Source organism: Lithobates pipiens, unplaced genomic scaffold, assembly GCF_037356315.1.
Source record: "Lithobates pipiens isolate NorthernLeopardFrog02 unplaced genomic scaffold, aLitPip1_a1.2 Scaffold_18, whole genome shotgun sequence".
Taxonomy (NCBI): domain Eukaryota; kingdom Metazoa; phylum Chordata; class Amphibia; order Anura; family Ranidae; genus Lithobates; species Lithobates pipiens.
The window spans coordinates 419,749,942-419,768,927 of NW_027507758.1; the positions used below are offsets into that span (position 1 = coordinate 419,749,942).

The 18,986-nt window shown below is 41.5% G+C and overlaps 1 protein-coding gene across 5 annotated transcripts in view; it reads left to right on the forward strand.

The window, feature by feature from the left end:
• GOLIM4 (golgi integral membrane protein 4) overlaps positions 1–18,986 on the forward strand; it is a 169,329-nt gene that overhangs the window by 48,988 nt on the left and 101,355 nt on the right. For all 5 annotated transcript variants that reach the window (XM_077488024.1, XM_077488027.1, XM_077488026.1 and 2 more), the window contains exon 2: positions 16,398–16,472. In XM_077488024.1, the coding sequence (XP_077344150.1) occupies positions 16,398–16,472 (75 nt within the window). The remainder of the gene's footprint in view (positions 1–16,397; positions 16,473–18,986) is intronic.

Sequence of the window (18,986 nt, forward strand, 5' to 3'; positions counted from 1 at the left end):
TGTTAGGAGCTACATAAACTTAAAGGAGTTGTAAAGGCACAAGGTTTTTTATCTTAATGCATTCTAAGCATGGAAAGGTGCCAGACTATAAAACACAGGAACTCCTCTTGGTTGTCTAGTAGTACTGACTTCTTTCTCCTACTATGTGAAATCGCTCTGTTATAAATGCACTGTCCCTTTCCTGCATATGTGCATCGGGATATTCCTTATTTCAACATACCTCAATAAATCCTATCTATGAAATAGCAGTTCAAGTAGCGGATGGCTGGTCCTTGTCTGCTCTGCTTATGCAGAGCAGACACAGGCACAACCTGCTTCCCTCTGTGGGTGGTCAGATGTAAACGAACCACCTGTCTGAGGTACACCCATCTGCCAACCGATCCTCCAGCCGGATGTATCTGTCTTTAGCAGATAGGATCGGATCGGATGTCAGCAGGTCTAAAAGAACATGTCCATTGGCTCCCGCCACTCCATAGAAGAGACTGGAGGGTCCGATCAGGTCCACCTGATAAACTGACAGGCAGACCTGATCAGTTTTCTAATGTGAAAGGGGCTTTGCAGGGGGTTTATTACAAGATGTTACACTGATGCAGAACTATTGGTCTGCTGAGATTTATGCTAGCATCATCAATGTGTAAATACCAATAATCATAGATGTTTTAAATTGGTTTTTAAGAAAAACACTAATTCCCTATTCGATGGTGGCCTGACCTGTTCTGTAAATGTTATGGACCGCCCTGCAGCTGACATAAAATAGCTTGATCCATATTCAGCTTTTTTCTTAACCACTTTCAGACCGGACCATTTTGCTGGCTTTAGACCAGACCACGTGGCTCCCAAACAAAATTGATGTCCTTTTTTCCCCCGCAAATAGAGCTTTCTTTTGGTGGTATTTGATCACCGCTGCAGTTTTTATTTTTTGCGCTATAAACAAAAATAGAGCGACAAGTTTGAAAAAAACGCATTATTTTTTACTTTTTGTTATAATAAATATCCCCCAAAAATATATAAAAAACTGTTTTTTTTCCCTCAGTTTAGGCCGATACGTATTCTTCTACATATTTTTGGTAAAAAAAAATCGCAATAAGTGATTATTGATTGGTTTGCGCAAAAGTTATAGCGTTTACAAAAAAGGGGATAGTTTTATGGAATTTTTATTAATAATTTTTTTTTTTTTTACTAGTAATGGCAGCGATCAGCGATTTTTTTTTATTGTGACTGCGAGAGAAGAGCAGAGATTCTGTTCACTAATTATACACCAATAAATACAATGCCTTGCAAAAGTATTCACCCTCTTGGCATTCTTCATGTTTTGTTGCCTCACTACCTGGAATTAACATGGATTGTTTTGAGAATTTGCATCATTTAGTTTACAGAACATGACCATCAACTTAGAAGATGTATTTCAAAGAACTCCGCCAAAAGTCCATCGAGAAGACTGCCGGACCTAATCTGCTGGAAAGTCCGGTCGTGTGTACGCGGCATAAGTCTGACCACAGGTCTCCTATTGGATTGAGGTCTGGGCTTTGACTAGGCCATTCCAACACATTTATATGTTTCCCCTTAAACCACTCAAGTGTTGCTTTAGCAGTGTGTTTGGGGGTCATTGTCCTGCTGGAAGGTGAACCTCCGTCCTAGCATCAAATCACACACAGAGTGGTGCAGGTTTTGCTCAAGAATATCCCTGTATTTAGCACCATCCCTATTTCCCTCAACTCTGACTAGTTTCCCAGTCCCAACTGCTGAAAAACATCCCCACAGCATGATGCTGCCACCACCATATTTCACTGTGAGATGTGATGGGTTTGCGTCAGACATGGCATTTTCCTTGATGGCCAAAAAGTTCAATTTTAGTCTCATCAGACCAGAGCACCTTCCTCCATACATTTTGGGAGTCTCCCACGTGCCTTTTCGCAAACTCAAAACGTGCCATTTTGTTTTTTGCTGAAAGTAATGTCTTTCTTCTGGCCACTCTGCCATAAAGCCTAACTCTATGGAGTGTACGGCTTACTGTCATCCTATGAACAGATACTCCAGTCTCTGCTGTGGAACTCTGCAGCTCCTCCAGGGTTACCTTAGCTCTCTGTGCTGCCTCTCTGTTTAAAGCCAAAAATGGAACTTCCGCTTTAACCACTTCAGCCCCGGACCAATTAACAGCCTAAGGACCAGAGGTCTTTTTACAATTTCGCACTGCACTGCTTTAACTGGTAATTGCGCGGTCATGCAATGTTGTACCCAAACGAAATTTGCGTCCTTTTCTTCCCACAAATAGAGCTTTCTTTTGATGGTATTTGATTGCCTCTGCGATTTTTATTTTTTGCGATATAAATGGAAAAAGACCGAAAATTTTGAGTAAAAAATATATTTTCTACTTTTTGTTATAAGAAAAATCGAATAAACTCAATTTTAGTCGTACATTTAGGGCAAAATTTATTCAGCCACATGTCTTTAGTAAAAAAAAGTCAATAAGCCTATATTTTTTGGTTTGCGCAAAAGTTATAGCGTCTACAAACTAGAGTACATTTTCTGGAATTTACACAGCTTTTCATTTATGACTGCCTATCTCATTTCTTGAGGTGCTAAAATGGCAGGGCAGTACAAACCCCCCCCCCCCCCCCCCCCCCAAATGACCCCATTTTGGAAAGAAGACACCCCAAGGAAATTTCTGAGAGGCATGTTGAGCCCATTGAATTTTTTTTTTTTTTTTTTTTTTTTGTGCCAAGTGATTGAATAATGACACAAAAAAAAAAAAAAGTTTACTAAAAGTTGTCACTAAATGATATATTGCTCACACATGCCATAGTTATATGTGGAATTGCACCCTAAAATATATTCTGCTGCTTCTCCTGAGTACGGGGATACCACATATGTGGGACTTTTTGGGAGCCTAGCCACGTACGGCACCCCGAAAACCAATCACTGCCTTCAGGATTTCTAAGGGTGCAAATTTTTGATTTCACTCTTCACTACCTATCACAGTTTCGAAAGCCATAAAATGCCAAAATAACACAACCCCCCCCCCCCCCCCCCCCCAAATGACCCCATTTTGGAAAGTAGACACCCCAAGCTATTTACTAAGAGGCATGTTGAGTCCATGAAATATTTTATATTTTGCCACAAGTTGCAGGAATATTACAATTTTTTTATTTTTTTTTTGCACAAAGTTGTCACTAAATGATATATTGCTCACACATGCTATGGGCATAAGTCAAATTAGACCCCAAAATAAATTCTGCTGCTTCTCCCGAGTACGGGATACCACATGTGGGGGACTTTTTGGGAGCCTAGCCACGTACTGGACCCTGAAAACCAAGCACTGCCTTCCGGATTTAAATATAAAACGCTACCAAAAAAAATGTTAGCGATCGCAGGGATCAGGCCTGACTCTGCGAACGCTGCAGTTATGTGTTTAGTGTTTTGTAAGTGACCGTGATCGATTGATACTACACTTGGGTGGGCTGGGCGGAGGGGCAAAACGCAGGTGCTAGCAGGTATCTGGGCTGATCCCACTAACAATGAGTTTTTTTGGAACCCTAAACTGCTGGGGACGCTAGTATAGATCTGATCAGATCAGATATTGATCTGTTCAGATTCTATACCACTATGGGAGGTGTATGCTTTGTGTGTGGGTGTTAGTGGTACTGGCACTAACCTAGCGCTGCCTGGGGCGACGCAGACCCTGACCCTAAAACCTAATTGATATCACCCGCCGGGTGATCAGGGGGTTAAACCTTTATTGGATAATAAATGGTGGGTGCCCTGATTCTATAAAAAGCAAACTGACTAACCAGAGTCACCCGAAACACTTATACGGTGATCACTGGTGAAAGGGTTAACTAGGGGCAATCAGGGGGTTCAAATTTTTATTAGGTAGTATATGGGGGTCCCTGGCGCTATATAAAAACCTGACGGGGAACCTAAAAAAACTGGCTAACCAGCATCACCAGTGGCACTTATACGGTGATCGCTGGTGAAAGGGTTAACTAAGGGCAATCAGGGGGTTAAAACCATTATTGGGTAGTATATGGGGGTACCTAGCGCTATAAAAACCTGGCGGTGAACCTAAAAAAATAACTAGCTACCTAGTGACACTAATGCAGCGATCAGAAAAATGATCGCTTAGTGACACTGGCAAAAGGGGGTGAAAGGGTTAATTAGGGGCAATCGGGGTTAAAACCATTATTGGGTAGTATATCGGGGTACCTAGCGCTATAAAAACCTGGCGGTGAACCTAAAAAAATAACTAGCTACCTAGCGACACTAATGCAGCGAACAGAAAAATGATCGCTTAGTGACACTGGCAAAAGGGGGTGAAAGGGTTAACTCTAAGGGCAATCAGGGGGTTAAATCTTTATTGGGGGTGGTAGGGGGCTACCCTGGACCTAACACTAACTGCCCTGACACTTTTTACTTTTACAACTGACACTGAATGCAGTGATCGGTAAATAAATGATCACTGCAATCAGTGACACTGTGACTGGGGGGTAGGGGGGGAAGGGGTTGTGTGCCTGTGTGTTAGTTAGTGTCAGTGTAGTGTTTGGTGCAGACTTACTGTGTGCTCTCCTCGTAGTCCGGTCAATAAGACCGCCCCGAGGAGAATGACATCACTTCCTCCCTGCCTGTGTATACAATACACAGTGGGAGGAAGCTTCTCATTCGCCAGGAGCGATCGAGAGGGGATGGCCAGAAACCAATGGCCATCCCCTCATCCCGGATCGCTCCTGAAGCGAACCGGACCGATCGGACCCCCCACCCGCTGGAAGGCAAGCACGTACATGTACGTGCTTGTGCCTGTACATGCCATTGTGATGACGTACAATGGCATGCGGCGGTCGTTAAGTGGTTAAGCACTCCTCACCCCTTACATGCCACATTTGGCATGTAATTGTTTTGGAGGGGAGTGGGGGCTTCGTTAAGAGGGGGACTTCCTGTTCCACTTCCTCCTTCTTCTGCCCAGAGACAGCCAGGACGACCTCTCATTTCACCTTAGGCGGCCCCTCCCTCTAGGCGATCTCCTGGGAAACATGACAGGTCCCAGGAGATTGCCTGTCCACTCCGGGAGCACAGCGCAACTTGCGCATGCGCCGTGCGTGCCCGGCCATGAAGCTGAAAGCTGTCACGGCTGGGTGCCCAGAGTGGCAATGGAGGCGGAGAGGAGAGACGCTCCGTTTGGCTGCATCGCTAGACCATGGAACAGGTAAGTAAAAGCCTGGAACTCTGCTTTAATGCCCTCCTTGCCCAGTCCATGAGTTTTGGTGTGCGGCCGTCTCTTGGCAGGTTTGCTGTTGTGCCACGTTCTTTCCTTTTGGTTATGATAGATTTAATGGTACTCCTAGGGCTCATCAAAGATTTGGATATTTTTTTATAACCTAACCCTGACTTGTACTTCTCAACAGCATTGTCCCTTACTTGTTTGGCGAGTTCTGTGGTCTTCATGGCAGTGTTTGGTTAGTGGTGTCTCTTGCTTAGGTGTTGCAGCCTCTGGGGCCTTTCAAAAAGGTGTGTATATGTAATGACAGATCATGTGACATTTATATTGATCATTCCACTAATTATGTGACTTCTGAAGGTAATTGGTTGCACCAGAGATTTTTATGGGCTTCATAACAAAGGGGGTGAATATATACGCACATGCCAATTATCAGTTTTTAATTTCTGAAAAATAGTTTTATGTATATACTTTTCTAATTTGACTTCACCAATTTAGACTATTGTGTTCTGATCCATTACATATAATTCAGATTTAAAAAAAACATTGAACTAAAGGCTGTAATGTAACAAACTAGATAAAAAGCCAAGGGGGTGAATACTTTTGCACGGCACTGTAGTTTTTAAGCCAAATATCTCCGATTTTGTAAGGGTTTTCTGTAAACATTGGCAAACAAACATATTTTGCTTTAAATAAGATTCTATGTTTTCCAGTATCCAGCAAATTCTGTGTTCTGTTATTGTATTTTGTAGAGAAGGTCTACTGTGACCATAGCATATCATTGTCCAGTATGTGACAACTGCGCATCAGGGCTGTGCAGTCCTATTAGTCATAAAATTTTAAATCTTCACTAAACCATTCAATGCAATGTCAGATATTAGTTGCATTGATTGAATGAAAGAATTCCACTACGTTGCCTTCAAAGGAATTGTTAATTACAATCATTTCTTGATTGCAGGACATCAGATGTAGATATTCAGTTTTATTCCTTCACTTTGTAAAGTACCAAGTATATGATCAATCAGAATACTTGAGTGATGATTCCCTATTGTGCTATGAGTTATGCATCAGATGAGCAAGCGAGGTAATTTCTCAGATATTTCAAGTTATTTAACAGTGTGTCTTTTGTCGTTTTTCGATACTGTGCAAATTTCATATATATATATATATATATATATATATATATATATATATATATATATATATATATATATATATATATATATATATATATATATATATATATATATATATATATATTTTTTTTTTTTTTTCATATATGTTTAATATATTAATAGTTATATTAAGGAAAGTAATCTATTTCTTCTGTGGGGTTATTACAATAGAGTACAATGCTCTACTGATTGCCTGTAGAAGTTCTTGTTCAGTCGTGTACATTCAGGTGAAAAAATACGACAAAGTAGTCGCCGCGATTGGACATTTATGGTCAAATGCTCTGCCCATAGGCTATAGAAAAATTCTACTGTTGGTTGACTAGTAATAATAATTAATAAATATAATTATTACTAGTGTCATACAACATTAGAATTCTACTATAGCTTGAAAGCGGAACATTCGTCCGGAAATGTACGATTGCGGCGGCGTACAGTTTAGCTGCTCTGTCTAATCTGCTTAGAACCTTCGACAGACACCATAAGCCTTCAATGACAGATTCGACCTTAATAATTTTGGATTCTCAGATGAATGCATTTTTTAATGAAACAAAATAAATAAAAACAAATTTAGGGAGTAACTAAATGAATGTATTTTTTGGCCGAAAACAAAATTCCGAAACAAAATATTTCAGCGTGCACATGTCTAGTGCCTACAGATAAAGGTGATTTACTTGAATAAAAACAAGGAAAATTAGCTTTTACAATAATTTGAATGATGTTATGTGGAAACTGTAAGTTTATCCTTTTCCTCAGAAGCTGCTATTTGCCCCCTTCAGCAGAAATGAATATAGTAAGGCAAGTGCAATGTCTAATGTTACTTGAGTCACATGACAATCTAAATGAGATTGTTTTCAATGGTGGCCATTCACAATACAATACAAAGCTGTGATGAGACTTAGGGAAAGGGTCCTGTGCTACTTTGATGTGTTGTAATGCAAGTAGAAACATATCAGAAATGCAGGTACATGCTTTTTTATGCAATTTTGTTGCATTTTTCCCCAACAAGTAGCAGTAGTAGTAGCCCCAAGCCTTGAAATGGCACCCAAAAATACACAACAATAAAATTACAATCGGAAAACACTCACACAAAAACCACACAGCAGCTACACTGCATAATCACTCCCCAAATCGCATTCAAAACTCATCGGAATAATGTGAGACAGGCCTTAGTGTTTTTCACAACTGCTGTGGGTTTTCTTGCATTAACTGCCCTTTTCAAATCCCCCAACAATATTTCAATGATATGCAAATCAGGACTTTAACTAGGGCAGTGCATAGCCTTCCATGTTTTCTTTTTGATCCATTTCTTTGTGGATTTTCTAGTACTTCAAATCAGTAGCGTGTTAAATGATCAGTTTCTGGTTTAAAGTGGATCTAAGTTCGATTTTTTTTTTCCCCCTCAAAATATTAAACACATCATACTTACCTGCTCTGTGCAATGGTTTTGCACAGAGCAGTCCCAATCCTCCTCTGGCCTTCCCCCTTACAGAGTGCCCTAGAGCAAGCTTCTTGCTCTTGGGGCACTGGTGTGTGCTCGCTCCCGAGCTGCCTCTGTATGTTTGTGGGACACTCCAAACATGGCTCAGTCCCGCTCCCTCCTCACTGGCTGTGATTGACAGTAGGGATTGGCGAACTGTTCAGGCCGAACTTTGGTTGTTCGGATGTTCTACTAACACTGAACAATATGCGGTGTTCGGGGCAAATTCGAAAGCCGCTGGAACACCGTTAAAGTCTATGGGACACTAACATGAAAAAGTGCTAATTTTCAAGGCTTATATGCAAATTATTGTCATAATAAGTGTTTGGGGACCCGGGTCCTGCCCCAGGGGACATGTATCAATGCAAAAAAAAAAAATTTTAAACACCCATTTTTTGGGAGCAGTGATTTTTTTTAATGCTTAAAGTGAAACAATAAAAATGAAATATTCCTTTACATATCGTGCCTGGGGGGTGTCTATAGTATGCCTGTAAAGTGGTGCATTTTTTCCCATCTTTAGAACAGTACCACAGCAAAATTACATTTTTAAGGACCCTTTCACACTGGGGCTGCTTTACTGTTGTGTTAGCAGTGGTAATCGGCCACTAGCGGGGCGGTTTTACCCCCCTGCTAGCGGCCAAGAAAGGCCAAGAAAGGGTTAAAACCAATGCAAAGCACTGCTGCAGCGGCGCTTTGCTGGCGGTATAGCCGCGCTGCCCCATTCATTTCAATGGGCAGGAGCGGTGAAGGAGCAGTATACACACCGCTCCTTTACCGCTCCAAAGATGCTGCCAGCAGGACTTTTTTTTACCGTCCTGCCAGCGCACCGCTCTAGTGTGCAAAGCTCCCTAGTGTGAAAGGGATCTGAAAGAAAAGTTTCCATTTAAAACTGATCGCGGCTGTAATGAATTGTCGGGTCTCGGCAATATATGTAGTGCACTTGTAGTGCCTTTCGTAAATAACCCCCATTGTCACTGTAAACACCAAATTACTACAAAAACTGGTATTGAGTATTGAAAGAAGAAGCCACACTTTGTTGAGTAAAAAACATTTTACTCAAAGCACATTCACATGTGCGTTAGAAAAGGGTTTTTGAACAAACCAACATATTTGTTGTATAACATTTTTAGGTTTGACAGTACAAATAGCCTTTTTCGGGTTAAATAGGCATGTTTAAAACCATAAACATACACAACTCAGGAACTTGCACAGTTCAATTTTGAAAAAGTGAAGGCAGTATCATACATTAGTATTTCCAAACTGTGTTGATATTGTCTTCATCAAATGGGGTGATGTCACCCCTGTGAAAGCCAAATTATGAAGATGCACACGAATTGGGAGTCAAAATGTGCATTTCCCTCCTGATCCTGTCTAATGACAACATGTGCTAGCTCCCATCATGGGGGATCAATGGACGTGTTTCGGGGGTGCAACCCCTTCCTCTCATCTACTTTAGTTGCGAGGAAGGTGTTGCACCCACAAAACGCATACCTTGATATCCCATGATGGCAGATAGCACATGTTGACACACTGTGTGCATCTTCAAAATTTGGCTTTCTAAAAAATATTTAAAATGTGTGAAAATCAGAAAAATACAAACAAACTAGAATAATTTTGGGGTGTTTTAGATTCTGCCTAAAACATCAATGATATTTTTGAGTCTTTTTTCCACATCATTGATGTCTTCCTTGATCTTCTAAAAATCCTAATTGCACACCATGATCTCCCTGATGAGGACGTGTGCACTTGTGAAATGAGATTCTTCTTCTACAATATCCACATCACATAAATAAAAAAAAAAAAACACACCATGTACTATAAATATGCAGGCATCCATCTATTACCTGAAGCTGTGGTCTCAGACACTCACTTGTTGTGGCCACTATTTCACCCACTTCATAAACCTCTCCTTCCTCCACATTATGAGGTTGTGCTGTTGTGAGTTCCCCTTCTTTAGCTATTATCTTGGCCTTTCACACATTTGGGTGTGGGTAAGGTCCATGTTTCCCATCATAGACGGCCCTCTTCAAGATGTCCACCTTCTCCCACTGTGCCGAAAGAGAAAGGGCAGGGAACATACTTGAAAGAAGGTCAGGGGCGGGCGGAGTTTCACGCATGCGCAGTGCATATAAAGCATAACACGCGTATGTCGTACGTACGATCTGTAGGCGGAGGACAGATAGTGATAACGAAGGTACAGTTTGAACTTGGGGCATCAGTGGTCTAAACTGCGTCTAGATTGAGGCCTATATCGGGACAAGATTAAGGTTTGTCTTGTGTTGTATCTTGCAGATAAAATGGATTGATTCAATGATCATGACTTCCTCCCCCAATTCATTGATATGTACAGAGAGCTATATACTCTCTCTATATGTGTACTCTAATAAAAGAAAGAGGCAGGCAGCGCTGGATCAAACATAAACTATTTGAAGGCCAAAATTGGTGGCCTGAGGAGCACATATAATAGGGAGCGCAAGAAAGCCCAGGATTCCATGAGATCGGGAGCAGCAACAGATGACGTTTATTTCCCCAGGCTCTGGTACTACGACAGACTGCTGTTTTTGTCAGACCAGACTGAAATCAGGCCATCACCTTTCCTTCCACACTTCCTTCCACCTCAGATGAGGCTTCAGAAGTCCAACCTGGGCCTTCCACCCTGGAAGAAGATGTGGAGGAGCCCAGCTTGAGTCAGGTATAGCATTGTTTAACGTATTTCTCAAAATTGTGTTTGATTGATGAACAATAAACTAAAAACATGTCCCATTTTTATACACAGGAAAGCCTCAGGCAGGAGGTGGCGGGGGAAAGTGGCAGCCAGGAGGTGGCCAGGCCCAGTAGCCTGACCGAATCCAAGGTTCCTCCCCTCTGCCTTCCAACAAAAAGTACCAGGAGGGGGAGGAACATGCAGGAGTCAGTGCTTTTTTTGATTCGGGAGGCTACTGCGGCCCTCAGAACCACTCCTAATCTTAAAAAGGCCTATGCCTGCACGGTAGCCAGCAAAATGCAGGAAATTGAGGTGGGCCAATGCCTTTTGTAGGAAAGTGATATAGTTGGCTCTAAATAAGGGGTTGAGGGGGAAACGCACAAGCAAAACCCACCTGTCTGAGTTGGACCATCCTCCACCTCCTGCCACAACTCCAACACCAGAGCCACAGCCCAGAAGCAAGCATGGAAGGAAGATGAGAGTGATGGCCTGGGTTCAGTCTGGTCTGACAAAAGACACAGGCTGTTGTAAGACCACAGCCTCAGGACAAACATGTTATCTGCTGCTGTTCCTGATCTCTCGGAGTCCTGAACCGTATTGTGCTCCCTATTAAATGAACTCCTCAGGCAACAATTTTGCCTGTCAAATAATTGAAATCTGCCCTGCGGTACAAAGGCTTCGCCAATTTCACCAGTTTATCCAGCGTTTCCTTTCTCTTTATTTTATGACCCTTAATGAATGCTTATTTTATTTTCACAAATACTTGACTATGTGTTTTAGTTCAAAAAGGACAGTTTGTTTGTGAGTAGGCAGGTACATTTCAAAAAGACAATGTCAAATTAACAAGGGACACCAACACCAACCAATCTCTTTGATAAATAAAAAAATAAAAGAAAAATACAAGATAATAATGGTGTTGTGGTAACTTGATACACAAAACGAGAAAACATATTATGGAGATCACTATAAAAAAGGAGATCTTGATAAAAAAAAAAGCATTATTCTGGAGATCTGGCAAAAAAAAAAAAATTATTTATGAGATCACGAGAAATAATAAAGAAATCAGTTTGTCAGAACTTTGTGACTATCAGCAGCAAAACAACTTCATTATTCTAGGAATTATAAAGAAGAAAAGAATGCGCTGCATTAAAAGATTAAAAACTTTGCAGCGTGACGAATATGCTATCTCCATTACGAATGCTAGTTTTAACAGACCGAGTGTTTACGTCTCGTACTTGATTCAGAGCATGCATGGAATTTTGTGCATCTACACACACTTGGAATTTACGACTGTGGATTTTGTCTGAAAATTTGAGAACCAGCTCTCAAATTTTGTTTGTCAGAAATTCCGACAAAAAATGTCTGATGGAGCCTACACACGGTCGGAATTTCCGACAACAAGCTCATATCGAACATCTGTTGTCAGAAATTCCGATTTGTCTGTATACGGCATTAGAGTGCTGACTGCAAGACCCTTGTCTGCACCCTTTTGTAAGAATTCTAAAACTGAGACAATGTCTTTCACAGCTCTATTTGCAGAATAACACCAAGAATTGTAGACCTTCCACACCATGGCGTAAATAGCTCTAGTTATTTCCTTCCTACTGGAAAGTAAAGTGGTTCTGAAAAACCCTTGTTAACATCTGCTCTTCAGATACCAGGCAGCGAGGCTTAACCAGGCTACATCCGGGTAATGCACTGGGCCTTGGGCAAATCCTGTATAAGAGGAAGCTGCTAAAATGGTTTGACTGCCATTTGCAGAATGATGGAAAATCAAGCTCTTTTTGGCCAGAATGGAGTAATCAGGATTACTGACACTCTTTCCTTATGTTTTTTTGTCAATACTAATAGAATGAGCTGGAATGGAGGAAAGACGTACCCCAGGTGAAAATTCCAAGGGTGCGCCAAGGCGTCTATCCCCTGAGAACGGTCATCTCCGTGAAGGGAAAAGAATCGCGGGAGCTGTTTGTTTTGCCTTGATGCAAACAGGTCCACTTGTGGATGGCCCCAGGTCTGGTGATCAATGTAAAAACCTCTGGATTCAGGCTCCACTCTGCTTCCTGAATTTTCTGCCTGCTCAAAAAATCTGCCACTTCATTAAGACCCCATAGCGTTAGAAATAGCGCCTGCAATCCGCCCTAAAAAAAGCTGCACCATTGTCTGTAGTGTGACTGCCCAAGGGCGGTGCGCTGGCAGGAGGTCAGGGAAAAGTCCTGCCAGCAGCTTCTTTGGAGCGGTGTGTTTACCGCTCCTCCACCGCTGCTCCCCATTGAAATCAATTGGGCAGCGCTGTAATACCGCCGGCAACCCTTTCTCGTTAAAAGCGCCCGCTAGTGGCCAAAATGCGCCACAAATCCGGCGGTAAAACGCCGCTAAAAATAGCGGCGTTTTACCCCTGACGCTATGGGCGGTGTGGTGTTCCGCCCACTCCAGAATCTCTGCCGACAGCAACTGAAGAGTTTTGTGCCTCCCTGTTTGTTCAGGTAGGCTATGGTAGTGGCATTGTCCAATAGAACCGGCATATATGCACCAGCTCCGTTCCGCCCTTCTCCCCCTGCGCCTTGCGCCTGCTCCGTAGATGCCGCCCCCTTCCAGATATCTTGCTTCTGGCATATGCAGTCCCTGACTGCCAGTCCAAATATGGCGGCAACGTTTCAGAGAGGTGATCGAATTTTGCAAAAAAGGAAAAATGAGGTCCGTTCCACCTCGCTGCCTCTCAGGATTGGCGCCCGCAGCAGTACCGGCTCTCCCCAAGCACCTAAAGAGGGAGAAGGAGCCCATCCAGCAGAGCTCTGTGGAATGGGAGGAACAAGCTCTCTGAGGTAAGAAAAACGGTGGAGCGGGAAGCCTGGACTTTCGTAACTGTACCTAAGAGTGCCTGACTTCCCACTAGGTGTTCCCTGCCGAAGAAAACACAAAAACTGGCAACATGTGGGAAGGAGCCTCCTTTTAAAGTTTGGTGGAAGGTGTGTTTCCTGTTGGCAAGTGGGAGGAGCAATCTGTCCTGAAAAGACTCCTGGAAAACAAGTTACCAGTAAGTCTAACTTTAATTAGGCATGCACAGGGGGTGTGCCGAGTGTGCCTGGGCACACCCTAATCACCCCATATATCTCAGATTCCCCTGCTAATATTTGACCAAAGTGGGGACCCTGCTTTTTTTTTTTTTTTTTTCAAATATGAAAATAAAATAATAAAAAAAAAAACGACTGACACCAACTTTTGCCCTGATAACACCATCCATGTTTTAATACATTTTAATTATTTTTTTACATTTATATTACGCACACACGCACACACGCACACACACACACGTTTGAGCTTTGCGGTGCACAACCTAATACAATAGTCTTCGCTCATCTAAAAAAAAAGACAAGTTATAGAACTAATCCGCCTGAGGTTGCCTAGTGTATAGGGGAAATGACTTTTTCTGTCAATTACTATCCCATCAAATATTACAGTAAATGGACAGGCTGGAAAATGCAGTCTATCTCCAGAATTGTCTAAACGTTCTAATGTAGGTATGAACCTTACTGGTCATCTACCCCCCATAGCACTGTTTAGGCTGGAAAAATTGGAATTGCGTTATTTATAAAATATTTATATAGTTTCTCTTTTACCATTTAATTCACATTCATGCTAGTTTGGGCACCTGTTTTTGTATTAAGAGTAATGTTTGTTAGAAATAAATGTGCTTGTGGTTCCGTGTATTCATTTAGAATCTGAATGTTTAAACAGAGAAAATGGGTTTTCTTCAGAGAGGTGAAAGAATGTGATAAGAGATTGTGTGGTGTTTTTTTTATACATATTTATGTTTTTTATTGCAATCAGGACTAACAAAAATAATTACATTTTTTCAGTTCAGTAAATATGAAATATTAATGAGTATTAAATATGAATATTATATAGTCCGTTTATCCAGGTAGCAAGTGGAGCATTCAGCGTCTTTTTTTTTTTTTTTTTTTTTTACTGTTTTCTTTGTCTTTCCTTCAGGGTGGGTTTGATTTAAATCGTGATTTAAATCACTAGTAAAAAGGCTTGATTTAAATCAACTTGATTTAAATTATAATTTTTAGAGAGCATCTGTCCTCTCCTCTGAACCGTTGTTGACTCACCGACAATCCCTATCACTTTAACCACTTGAGACCCGCGCTATAGCCGAATGACGGCTACAGCGCGGATCTCCTTTGCCGGGACGACGTCTATTGACGTCGTCCCGTGCACGAGTGGCCTGCGCGCCCCCTGAGGGGTGCGCGCGGCGCGCTCTGTGATCGGCGAGTCTATGAGACTCGCCTGATCACCGATCCGAGCAAGGGGTCGATCCCGACCCCTTATCACGTGATCAGCTGTCAGCCAATGACAGCTGATCATGTGATACAACGGAGCCGGTAATCGGCTATTATTCCACCCAGCAGTGCCCACAATCTGCCTCAACAAAGGTGCTGCACCCCAGTGCCACATATCTGTGCCCATCAGTCCCATCTATCAGTGGTACCTATCAGTGCCCCTTAGTGCCACCCATCTGTGCCCATCAGTGCCGCCTTATCTGTGCCTATTAGTGCCGCCTTAACTATGCCTATCAGTGCCCACCAGTGCAGCCTATCAGTGCCTACCAGTGCAGTCTACCAGTGCCGCCTCATCAGCGTACTTCAATAAAGGAGAAAAATGACCTGTTTGCAAAATTTTAAAACAAACTATTAAACATGATTTTTTTTTTTTTGCATCTTTGTTTGTTTAGCAAAAAAATAAAACTCCCAGCTGTAATTAAATGCCACCAAAAGAAAGCTCTATTTGTGGGAAAAAAATGATAAAAAATTCATTTGGGTACAGTGTTGTATGCCCGCGCAATTGTCATTCAAAGTGCATCAGCGCTGAAAGCTGAAAATTGGTCTGGGCATGAGGGGGGTTTAAGTGCCCAGTAAGCAAGTGGTTAATGGGATGGCTGGTGATGCGGCAGTGACACAACAAAAGTAAGGGACGTGGCGGCTGCAGGTAAGTGAATGCCCGCTAACAGGCTCTGCCACGATGGATCTGAAATGGCAAGTGCTCTTTAAATATAAGGAATCATTCTTGCTGGTGGTTAAAATCTTTTTTATATTTTATTTTTTAGATTTAGAATAATAAGCTGTTAGGTTAGCAAAACAGCGATATCAGAAGCGATTCAATCATATAGTTTGTATTGTACATAGATTTGCAAAACAATGGGATAAAGGAATATTCCTGAACTTTGTTTCATCTCATGGTTAAATTGTGTGAATGCATCAATGCAGTTCCTGTTATCTCAGCTTGCAGGGCTTGGATTCATTGAATTTGTTTACCAAAAATGTAAATATTGTAGAAGATACAGCCTCATGCTACATAATTGAGCTGTTTCTTGCTGAATAAATTATTAATGTATCTTAACCAGAAACCTATGTTTGGATAGATTTTTACTCCAAAAGCATTTTATTAAAATAAATGTAATAAAAATCAAAAAAATCGATTTTAAATAAAAAAAAAAAATCATCCGATTTTTTTAAATGTTTTCATATTATTATTATTTTTTTTTAAATCATTGATTTATATCCACCCTGCTTTCCTTTCATTCTCCTGCTTACATTGTTCAGTACTGCATGAAGAAATGTACACACAAGTATATAATGTACTTATTTATAAAACCTGTATGAAAAGCTTAAAATTGTTCCACCATCCTTATAGTTTTCTTTTATTAGAAACATCTTGCTTGCATTCAGAAAATCTTTTTTTTTTTTTTGTTTTTTTTGTTTTTGTTTATGTCAGTAGCCAACTTATACTTTTTCTTACAAGCATGACAAGAATTTAAATTTTCTTTTCTAGTGGTGTATGAGCACAGATCACGGCTAGAAAAATCTTTACAAAAGGAAAGACTTGAACTGAAAAAAGCAAGAGAAGGTAAGTGAAACAGTGCGGTTTATTGTGTTTATTGTGTTTATTGTGTTTGACCCAGGCGTTTCTTACATGCCCTCTCAGAGATAGAATGTGTACAGCTTAGGGACACCAGTACTATTGAGGCATGAGCCAGTTGTTATTGTACAAATCGCTCATCATTTTTAATGGAACATGAGTGTTCGGACAGTTCTGGTAACAACTGTTGAATAATTTGCTGATGGGGACCCAGAATTTGTCCCAAGCTTATTAGATGTGACAATTACAGTAGGTATATTTGTGAGATCCTAAGATGCAGATCACAGAATTTTTGGTATGTAGCTTTTCACCATTTATGTCACATTAACATTATTGCATTTTTCACCTTAGTACAAATTTTGCCTGAGGGTTAGGCTTGGATTTACGGGGTTAGTTTGAATTTAGGGATTAAGATCAGGTTAATGGTTATATATAGTGGTTAGGTTTAGAGTTACAACAACGTTTAGGTGTTCAGGGCAAAGGCTCTTTTGCAGCAATTGCCATTTTAAGCTGTGATAAATGAATTTCTTATGTGCGACAATTGTATAGCATGTGTTTTAAAAGCATTAGTTCTTGCTGAAATCTCTGGCACCCAAACTTCCACACCAAAACAAAGTCAGCAAGTCTCAGAAGTGGACAAATGGACAACTAGTTGAGTAGTGGACAACTAATATACTGCTAAATAAGAGAAGAACAACTGAGGACCTAATAAAATCTCTGACTAATCAAGTCCCTGTGTAGAAAACATTGAGCACCATGGGTTGTTCCATTTTTGTTTGGAAGAAGCAAGTCCTAAAGCGGAGTTCTACCCATTTAAAAGTCAGCAGCTACAGAAAGTGACTTTTAACCTCCCCAGCGGTACGATTATTTCAGATTTTAGGTGCTGAAAGCGGTACAATTATTTTGCATGAAAATTTGGCGTTTTATATTGTAGTCCTGTAATTCTTAGGAATAACTCATTTAAATCTGTCCAAGTCAGAGTCTAGCAGACATCCCGGGTATGATAAAGTTTGAAAAATGAAATCATAAATTATAATATAATAAATAACTATAAATAATTATACCAAATAATATAATAATAATAAAAATGATTCAATAATGTAATCAAATCAAAAACACAGAAATTTGCTCAGTTACAGAATTGTCACTGTCATTACTTTTCAGTATTTGATGACGGATCTCCCCACAAATCGTTATTGCTCAATTCTGCGAGTGATTCTAATTTATTATCACTGTTCTCTAGCTGGTCTAAAACCATTTTTGATGTAAAGGGACAGTTTTGGTTGCTATGGACAATCTCCAGTTTCCAGGCACAGTTTTTATATTATAAAACTGCATGCAGGACACTGGACAGACCACTAGGGACAAAGGGGATGTGAAATAATTACATACAGCAATGTAATCTGTAAGATTACATTATACTGTATGTAATGTGTGTGTTTCACTTTTTGAATTTGGCGCCGTTCTCCATCCCCAAGCGACACAATGCTCGCAGGGAACGGAACTCGGCTCCGTGATAGATCGAGCGGAGCACGGCTCGCTCGTACAGTGGAGGGACATCGCTGGATCGAGGGGACAAGGTAAGTAAACTCTCCCTGCATTCAGCGATGCGGTCCTGAGTCTGGCTCGGTAATTCCGCCAGGGAGGTTAATAATCAGGCACTCTCCTGTCTAGTGGTCCAGCGATGCAGGAACACGAAGCCACGCTCCTCTCCCCCTATTTTCCCACTCATCTCCGCCGCGCCGGCATTGTTACTATGGGCGTCTGGCTGTGGCTTCACAGCTGGGCGCACACTACGCATGCGCGAGCCGCGCTGCATGCACTACGAATGCGCTAGGCGTGCTGTGATTGGTCGGGCAATCTTCTGGGACCTGTGACGTGTCCGAGAAGAGAGGGGAGGAGAGGTGATCTTCCTTCCTGTGCCGTGGCCCCAGGGAGGAAGTGGGAGCTGGGTTCCCCTAAAAACAGGGTACCCACTGCTCCCCCCAAAAAAAATGACATGTCAAATGTGACGTGTCAGGGGGTCACCTACACTTAAAGCGGAAGTGCCATTCTTGGGTGGAACTCCGCTTTAAATTAGTTCCACTGATCTTTTTCCAACCCTAAACAGCCCAAATATTCCTAATGAAATTTGGATAGATCGAATTGATAATGTAAAATCTAAATTTAAAAGAATAACTCAATCCTTTAGAAATATGCATAGAGACCACCAGCATCTCAGCCTCTTGATTTGGGGGAGCCTGGGGATGGACTTTATGTAGTTGAGTGCCCCAGCAATTCAAACTGACTAATTTGGTTGAAAGTGATTCTAAGGCCGCGTACACACGGGCGGACTGTTCGCCCAACTTTGTCCGCTGAAACACTGTTTCAGTCCGCTCGTGTGTGGGCTTCAGCGGACAGTTTCAGCGGACAGTCTGACGAACAAAGTTTTTCGGAAATCCCGTAAAACTGTCCGCTGAAACTTGGTTTGAGCGGACAGTCCGCTCGTGTGTAGGCTTGTTC